This window comes from Pieris brassicae, chromosome 2 (assembly GCF_905147105.1).
Source record: "Pieris brassicae chromosome 2, ilPieBrab1.1, whole genome shotgun sequence".
Taxonomy (NCBI): domain Eukaryota; kingdom Metazoa; phylum Arthropoda; class Insecta; order Lepidoptera; family Pieridae; genus Pieris; species Pieris brassicae.
In genome coordinates, this window is record NC_059666.1 from 1,143,717 (window position 1) to 1,152,925 (window position 9,209).

The 9,209-nt window shown below is 36.3% G+C and overlaps 2 protein-coding genes across 9 annotated transcripts in view; both read left to right on the top strand.

Annotated features, from left to right (window-relative positions):
• The window catches only part of LOC123719936 (tubulin polyglutamylase TTLL5), a 32,739-nt gene extending 30,112 nt beyond the window's left edge, over positions 1 to 2,627 (top strand). For all 6 annotated transcript variants that reach the window (XM_045676262.1, XM_045676257.1, XM_045676259.1 and 3 more), the window contains one exon: positions 751 to 2,627. In XM_045676262.1, the coding sequence (XP_045532218.1) occupies positions 751 to 913 (163 nt within the window). In that variant the 3' untranslated portion in view covers positions 914 to 2,627. The remainder of the gene's footprint in view (positions 1 to 750) is intronic.
• A 2,580-nt stretch (positions 2,628 to 5,207) lies between these two features.
• LOC123720354 (RNA-binding protein 4.1) lies at positions 5,208 to 8,554 on the top strand. 3 transcript variants are annotated; one of them, XM_045676922.1, is made up of 4 exons: positions 5,208 to 5,379; positions 5,460 to 6,259; positions 6,378 to 6,446; positions 8,442 to 8,554. In XM_045676922.1, the coding sequence occupies exons 1-4, from the start codon at positions 5,371 to 5,373 to the stop codon at positions 8,458 to 8,460; spliced, it is 897 nt and encodes a 298-aa protein (XP_045532878.1). In that variant the 5' UTR covers positions 5,208 to 5,370; the 3' UTR covers positions 8,461 to 8,554. The 3 variants fall into 3 exon arrangements, with proteins under 3 accessions (XP_045532878.1, XP_045532876.1, XP_045532877.1); XM_045676920.1 differs by lacking the exon at positions 8,442 to 8,554 and adding an exon at positions 7,371 to 7,872; XM_045676921.1 differs by lacking the exon at positions 8,442 to 8,554 and adding an exon at positions 7,287 to 7,872 and having other exon boundaries at positions 5,209 to 5,379.
• Positions 8,555 to 9,209: the final 655 nt, after the last annotated feature.

Below are 9,209 nucleotides of genomic sequence, written 5' to 3' on the forward strand. Positions count from 1 at the left end.
AGTTTCACACGATCAAACTTTTGAAACAAAATTAATAAAGTTGAAATATATTGTTTTCTAAGCATTCAATGAATGTACACCGATGCACAGAACACTATAAAAATCAAATGCATAAGTTGTTTCAACGCCATCTAGCGACAGTTTCACACGATCAAACTTTTGAAACAAAATTAATAAAGTTGAAATATATTGTTTTCTAAGCATTCAATGAATGTACACCGATGCACAGAACACTATAAAAATCAAATGCATAAGTTGTTTCAACGCCATCTAGCGACAGTTTCACACGATCAAACTTTTGAAACAAAATTAATAAAGTTGAAATATATTGTTTTCTAAGCATTCAATGAATGTACACCGATGCACAGAACACTATAAAAATCAAATGCATAAGTTGTTTCAACGCCATCTAGCGACAGTTTCACACGATCAAACTTTTGAAACAAAATTAATAAAGTTGAAATATATTGTTTTCTAAGCATTCAATGAATGTACACCGATGCACAGAACACTATAAAAATCAAATGCATAAGTTGTTTCAACGCCATCTAGCGACAGTTTCACACGATCAAACTTTTGAAACAAAATCAATAAAGTTGAAATATATTGTTTTCTAAGCATTCAATGAATGTACACCGATGCACAGAACACTATAAAAATCTAATGCATAAGTTGTTTCAACGCCATCTAGCGACAGTTTCACACAATCAAACTTTTGAAACAAAATCAATAAAATAAATTACTTCTCAGACCTACCATGGACTCGATGAGTCGTTCGGAGTCGTCCAGCGTCGCTCAAGAATCGGACTCGTCCCCCCCTCCGCCCCCATACACCACTTCGGACATCGTACTTAAGGAGTCGCTCAAGGAAGAGAAGCCACTCAAAGTGGCACTTAAGTACGCGAGATCATAGCAATATTATTTAATAAGATCGATTATGTAAGGTTCAGAAATAACCTGATTTATAAAAATTAAATTAAAAAAAAAAATAAGTCGTTACTAAATACCAAAAAGTACTTAAAAATACATCGAAATAGATACACTGCACTAATGTTACCATAAATTAAAAATATGGAATAGATAAATGAGGATGTTCAAATTTATCAATCTTTTTGTTTCAAATTAATTAATTTCACACAATCGTAACAACCATATGACATCGTTATACTTGCGTCACGCTTGCGGTGCATACAATTTTATCTATTCCTGGAGAACATATTTGTAGTTAGTTCAATATGATTACAACCGATTACAACTAGGTTTAGGTTATAATAAAATCTATTTTTCCATTTATGCGCTTTTTGTAAAAAAAATATAGAAAGCCAGTAGAAAAGTGCACTATGCTTCGAGACTCATATTTTTACACTAAAGATCTAGATTAAGACATTTATCGTTCTTTAGTCAGGTAATTACTGTCAACAATAGACAATTCGATTATAGACCTTCAACATTTAAACCTCATCAAATTACCCACCTACAGTAAATTCGGTAGTATTGTAAGGTGTCTTAAAAAACCGGTAAATTCTGCTCCCGATATATTCATTATTTAACTTTAAAATCCTTAAAATTGTTGACCTCTTAGGTTTACAGATACCTCATCAAATTACTGACCTACTGTAATTACAGGATATTTGTTATTGTAATGTTTCTTTAAAAAACCGGTAAATTCTGCTCCCGATATATTCATTATTTAACTTTAAAATCCTTAAAATTGTTGACCTCTTAGGTTTACAGATACCTCATCAAATTACTGACCTACTGTAATTACAGGATATTTGTTATTGTAATGTTTCTTTAAAAAACCGGTAAATTCTGCTCCCGATATTTTCATTCTTTAACTTTAAAATCCTTAAAATTGTTGACCTCTTAAGTTTACACTTACCTCATCAAATTACTGGACCTACTGTAATTACAGGATATTTGTTATTGTAATGTTTGTTTAAAAAACCGGTAAATTCTGCTCCCGATATTTTCATTATTTAACTTTAAAATCCTTAAAATTGTTGACCTCTTAGGTTTACACTTACCTCATCAAATTACTGGACCTACTGTAATTACAGGATATTTGTTATTGTAATGTTTCTTTAAAAAACCGGTATTTTCCTTCCGAGAATTTTATTCAAAATACTGTTCTTTGAGGGGACTTACTCATAGATTTATATACAAAAAGATAAACTGGTTTCGGTTGTCAAATCCTTTTCCACATATATATATCACAGACAGTAATTACATTAACACAAAAGCAGTAGAACAGTAATTTTGATATACTAAAAGTCTACTGATTTATTTAACTTAGAATCTGTTTTGAAATTTTAGATAAATAGTATTACGCAACCAGCTTTTACGCTTTCAAAGTTGCCATTAATTAGTACAATTTAATATTAAAATAAGTACCTGGCAATAGGTGCTATATAACAAAAAACCATTCGTATTGTCTACGAATGGTTTTTAGCCGGGCGTTAACTGTGGAAGTTAATAATTTGTCGTTTAGTTGACGACTGAGCTGAGTGTTTTGCTCTTATGAACACGTTTTACATGTTAGAGTGAGATGACTGTGTTTCAGAACATATGTTAGAGTGAGATGGCTATGTGTTCCAACTTTTACATAAAATAGTTTCAAACTTAAATTAAACCTCAAATGTTAAGTTAATAGACCAAAACAATACTTTTTTTTTTCATTCAAATTTGTTAAGATAAATTTCATCGTAATTATTATTAGTAAAGATGCTAGTCGTGTTCGCGCTTGGACTAATCTCAGATATTAACTATTTAAATTCATATTTTATTGCATATATCTTGTTCACTTACAAACTGGAATAAAGTTTTTGTTGCCATAATTACGATCAGGCGAAATCAGGGTCACGGGAGGTCATTAACCCCAACACCCTCTTCCCCCGCGCCCGAACTGCGTACTAAAATGTGTGTTTACGATCTATCGTCACTCATTTAACGTTTTTTCATTGCTTAATATTATAAATAAACGAATAATACAGAAAATGTAAAAAAAAATCACTAAGGTCTATTATTTTTTTTCATATTAATATTAATGCTATAGTAATCATGGCAACAAATACCGTATTTTCAGTTAAAGAATGATTTCAAATATATTGCTTTCATTTCAATAGAATTCAAATTCGATTTTCAATCTTTGTCAGCCATAGATAACAATAAACTGTCATTATAAATGATTAATTTACACAGACTCATATAAAAACTAGCTGCAGTACTCTTTCGTCTCTTTCTCTCAAATCGTGTTTACGCTGTGATGAAATGAGACAGATTAGTACTTCGGTGCAATTATTGAATAAGATTTTTTAAATTGCATGACACATTGTATTTTAATTTTTTTTTTGTTTCCTGTCACTTAAATATTTATTAAATCAGTTTAATTATACAGCTTTAAGTGAATTTGTGTCTTTCTGTCAAATTGTATTTACACTGTGATGAAAAGGAATAGTTGAGTTAAAACGGTGTAACGAGTCTGATTTTATGGATTACAAATAGGGTTAGATGTGAAATTTTTTATAGCTTTGCTTCAAAACCATTTGTGATTAATAACAGTTAATTAATGTAATAATTTAAATTTCTGCAAAACGTTATTAAAAGTTTTAAGTGATGTTTTTATTTTATTTTTAATTACCATCATAAAATATTTAATAAAAAATGTATTGTGTCATAGTTTATTTAATTTAATGCCAAAAAAATCAGTGGCTCTACAAACTTTTTAGGTCTGGGCCTCAAATTTCTGTAAATGTTTCATGATCATTTGTCTATCTAATAAATGAGTGATCAGTCATCATTCATCAGCCCCCTGTCCTGGCACACGCCGTCATCGTTTTCGTCGGGCTGAGGCAAAAGTCCATTGATGCACAGCCGGAGATCGAACCTACGACCTTAGGTATGAGAGTCTCACGCTAAAACGACTAGCCCTGCGCTGAATTGAATGCCTTTTTTTAACCGCATTAACAAGAGGTTCAATTAGTATGTACGTGATAATTGGAACCTAATTAGGTGCTAATGTGTTAGAATATTTGCCCACAACTCGAAAATTAAGAAAAAATTAAAAATATTAACATTATTAGTCTGTAAACGGATACAATTATTCTTAATAAACATTTTCCGACACGATGCAATCTAATAAAGTCTATTTTTAAAACATAAAAGACAATTGATTTTTTTTATAATTATTATATACAATATCTGGGGCGTGTCGTATTTTTTTACCACTATTAATTGAACAGCCTTCATTTATATTAGATACCTAACGTGGTTACGAAACGAGGCTCGAAAGCGGTGTTGCCAGTCGACGTCGTTTTTGAAAGAGCTTACTTACGGAAAGTGCTTGTTTAACAGAAGCACTTGAAGTGGAATGTTTTTACTGTGCAGTAGGAGAGTTAGTGATTAGAGAAATTCAGGAAAAAAATAGATCATAAGCAATAAAGAAATAATTTATAACATCGCTAAAAAGAGATATCTAAATAATGCATAAAAAATAAATAACAGTTACTGAGGTCATAATATTTTAGAGAAAGGTTACAACGTGAGTTTACTTTAACAAAAGTTTTATTAAGTTTTCGATAACGTAATTACTAAAATTGAAAATTGTCTTATTGGCTACATCTAAGCAATTTTGCTTTGCTTTGGGGTATCTTTATTCTACCACAGGTAGTGCCGTGGAGGATTTTATTTTTATCAATTAACAGTAATTTTAACGTACATACTTACTATAACGTACTTTTCTATATAATAGTTAGTCCGAAAAGAATTAAAAGTTTGACTTTAATTTATTTTCGATAGACGTTAAATGTAAATTTGCAATTAATTTAACTTCTTTTCTGACGTTTACCTATTTTAATAAAGTTATTTAGAATTTGAGTTTGATAGTTTCTATTCTCGAAAGGAATATTCTACGCGTTCTACCGAACTCAAATTGAAGTAATTTTATTTGTTTAAATATCTAACAACGAAAATAATGATTAACCTCTAACGTAGTAATAATAACTCTGACAACGCTGGTCGAAACTCCAAGCTTTAATCATCATTCAGTTCCGACTTATGGTAAAAAATTCCGCTTGTCTTTCTCAAGGTTATTGATAACCAATAGAATCACATAATCAAGCGTCATTGACCATAGTGAAATAAAACAACCAATAGCTACACGAAATGGCGTGACAACTGACATTCGTCTTGTGACGTTTGTGTCTTTCAGCCGGCTTTCGTTTTGTCGGGCGCCGGCAATTCGCAAATCGGACCACGCGCCCGCCATTTTGTATTACTAGCGTTTGTGGATAGGTGTTGGACGTGCTCTTGCTTTGTGTGAACTTATGAAATTATTGAATTAATAGATCGTAACGCAAACAAATCATCAAAATGGTAGCGGTAAGTAAACTTTAATAAAATACTGTATTAGTCGTTACGTAAACAGTGTTCTGAATTCTAATCGAATTCGTATATTTTAGCAAACCAAAGTGTTTGTGGGGAGCTTGCCCCAGGGCTCAAAACCGGAGGACTTGAGGAAGCTGTTCGAAAGGTTTGGAGCCGTGACCGAATGCGACATAATGAACAGATGCGGATTTGTTCACATGCAAACCGAAGACCAAGCGTCTGCAGCCATTCGCGCCTTACACAATACCACTTTCAATGGTGGCGTCATCGCCGTGGAGCGAGGAAGGATCAAGGAGCGCGGCCAGCGAGGTGGCGGGGGTGGCGGCCGCGGTGGAATGCGAGGGGGTATGAGGGACCGACGCGGAGGAGGGCCCATGCGCGGAGGACCTCCGAGGGATGCGCCTTACCCCATGAGGGACTCGCGGCCGATGGGACCCATGCGCGGCGGAGACATGAGAGGTCCACCCATGGGTGGGATGGCCATGAGAAACGGTATGGGTGGCGGAGCGCCCTACGACCGGGGCATGGATCGGGCGCCGATGCCTGGCTACGATGACAGATACAACGGCTACGGTGAAGACAGACGCGGTTTCGCGCTGATGGACGGTCGCGGAGCGAGAGACCAGTATGGAGCACCTCCTCCAATGTACCCTGACGACAGGCGAGGCTACGGAGCCGTGGATGAAATGGCGCCGATGTATCCCGACGATAGACGTGCGCCGCCCATGTACCCCGACGAAAGGGACATGATGGACAGGCGGGGAGGTATGCGAGGTGGACCCATGCCCATGGCTTCAGGATATGATAGAGCACCACCAAGGCCCGCACCTATGGGCAATGGAGATATGTATAGCCGAAGAACTCCTCCACCAATGTAAGTTCTAATACATCTTTACTTGTTAACCACCTCACTCAGCAGTGAAAAGATTAATGTTTATGTTTTGAATTTATTTAACAACAAATTCAATAAAATATGAATTTGAAATTTCCAGGCGTGGTGGTGGGGCAGCCGGAGGATATGACCGGGATCCTTATGCTCAACAATATGCGCCTATGGGCCGGTAAGCATTTTATGTTATTCATCTACTATTGCCTCTAGTGTGTAGCCAACAGCTTATTGTTTATTTACAAAATTAAATAATTTGCATTATAACTCTTTGTACCTTTTAATGGAATATCATACAACTATTACATATTAAGTCATGGGTTTCCGCTGCATTCCCAAAATTTAATACCATTTCATAGACTACAGTTAAGTGCGGAAATTGTGTCCACCCTACCTTACCTCAATTTAGACTACAGTTAATGGTTATTGGAATATTGTCAGTTTGATCATCATTGTATATAAAAAGGGTTTTGTTTTTTAAATGTTTTACATTTATTGCTGAGATCACCGGAATTTTGATGTATTTCAAGGAATTAACTTGTACATATACTTATTTTTAATACAATAACTGTTGGTTACCACTGGTTGCTTGGTAGTTTTGTTTTCAACACTTAGCACAGCTCATAATACTTTTGAATATAAATACTTTCCATTTTCTTTAATAGTTTAAAAGAATCATCTTTTCCATGTCATAATTTTATTTGATAATCATGATGATGACACTGAAGCTAGATGGAATAGTATTTATACCCATACCGTAATAAAATCAAATAGAAACCAATTATATTCTTAATTGGGCTTAATTTGTTATAAAATCTTACTTGAGCGAGGGTTCAAAGTTACTTCATCACTTTCGCTCATGAACTAGTAACTAAAGCCTACTCAATCGAATACGAGCCGTGGAACTAGTATGTCTGGCCGCGCCACAATTGGCCAATTGTGCTTCGTAACGTCGCCCCGGCGTCCGGGGTGAGGTCCGAGGCTAGCCGGGCGCTGACACTAGTTTCGTTTGCAGCTACGCACAAACGCAACGTTATCCGTAAGAGTAGGCGATGCGGTGCGGCGCGCGCGTTAAAGCTAAGCGGCGTTTTGTGTTTAGCGCGTGTGCGGGCGGCGGCGGCGCAGGCGCAGGGCGCGGGCCGCGCACCAACAAAAACTGTATAGCGCTCGTCTAGCGCCTTCAGCGACACTAGCGCCGCTTCCTTCCACGAGTCGCACTCACTCGCACTCGCTCCACGGCACCCTCGGATACCGTACCGAATCATGTAAATCTCGATCGACGAGCCAGTAGATGGCGCTACTCCGCTGCTGCATGTCGTATTTCCAAGTAACTACATAGAACGATTACGGACTTTTGTAACGCCCTAACACATTATGTATTTCAATCCCTGTATATTAGACTGCGCCACTTCCATATTTTGTGAACAGACTGACAGAATAAGTGAATAACGCCATCTAGTGATTTTTATTATTATTTGTGGTATTAAATCTATTTAAATCGGCAATCAAATCTGTACGTGACGCGCCTCGCGCTTGAGCGATAATCTTGAATTGTATAAGGTATTAAGATATAAGATTTAGATTAAACAATTTGTTTTAAATATTGTTTGAGTTTACGACGCCACCTACCCACCTCACCCGAACGATCCCTCCCATCCTCGATTCCGGAGTGATATAATACAATTGAGTTGCAGGACGACGTTTCGCTTTACCGAGATGGGGACTTAGGTTAAGCCTAGTTAGGTTCATCGTTGTCGTTAACGTTGCGAGCTTTCGGTGGAAAGTGCGTGCGAGAATTTCAGACGTAAACGGCGTAACGGGCGGCTGAGGCATAGCCGATGCTATGACCTTCGAGTTACGGCAAACGTTTGCGGCGGCAGAAGACGGCAGTATGAATCGTAAGTACGGGAGGCGTTTGCGTATACCCATGGACTTTGCGATTTCTAAGCACGCGTGGATCACACGTTTGCGCACATACAACACGTTTCTCTACACAAGTAGTTCAAATTTTAATAATTGATTATCAATATGGAACATAACGAAATTAAACGTATCTGAGCTTTGTAAAGCCAGTGGCAATCCGAACTAGGCATTTTAACGACATTGCAATAACGGCGCACGCACATACTTTTTTTTTACAATTAACGTATTAACGATTAATATTTTGCAGGTATGACCCGCCGGGATGAAGAATGTAGCTTGAGTGTTCAATTTCATACTTGAATTGTATCTGATTTACTATGCAGCTACGTGTTGGGAGAGAAATAAACTATATACGAAACATATATTTATTTTATTATATCACAAAGTACATATAAAAAAAAAATCCTTTGAATAAGCTCGGCTTGTGCTGCGTAAAATAAGAATTAAATCCTATATACGAATAGTATTAACCGATAAAATAAAGCAATAAATTTCCATAGTATTTACATAAAAACCGCACTTACGACGAAAGTATTCAGAACTAGGTGTCACCTCAACGAATCCAGATATAGCGAGGCGTTGTAAATTGACCTAATTAATTTATTCACTTCGTAATTTATTGAGGTTTTTATGAAGTCTGCTACGTTGTCATTGGCTACAGAGCCACAATCGTTCGGCTCGCAGTGGAATATATCCAAAATTTTCAGGGTCATTTTCCCCGGATCGTTGTGATGGACAGCTTTTGGCGAGATCCGTTTTGCTTTTCTGAATAACTTGTCGGCAGCTATTGTCAAATTGCTTGAAATTAAGTCGTTACCCCGTCTCACTTCGTTACGTGCCATTCGGCCGAATAAATAACCTGAAAAGGGGTATAGTATGTATTTACCAGACATTACATTGTGTACCTAACAAGCTCTATTTAGTCTCATTCCTAATATCTGTAGTCTAGTGTCTTACATTATTAAACCACAATATCCAGCTTTGTCTTTAATGAATCTTTATCGTTAAAAAAATG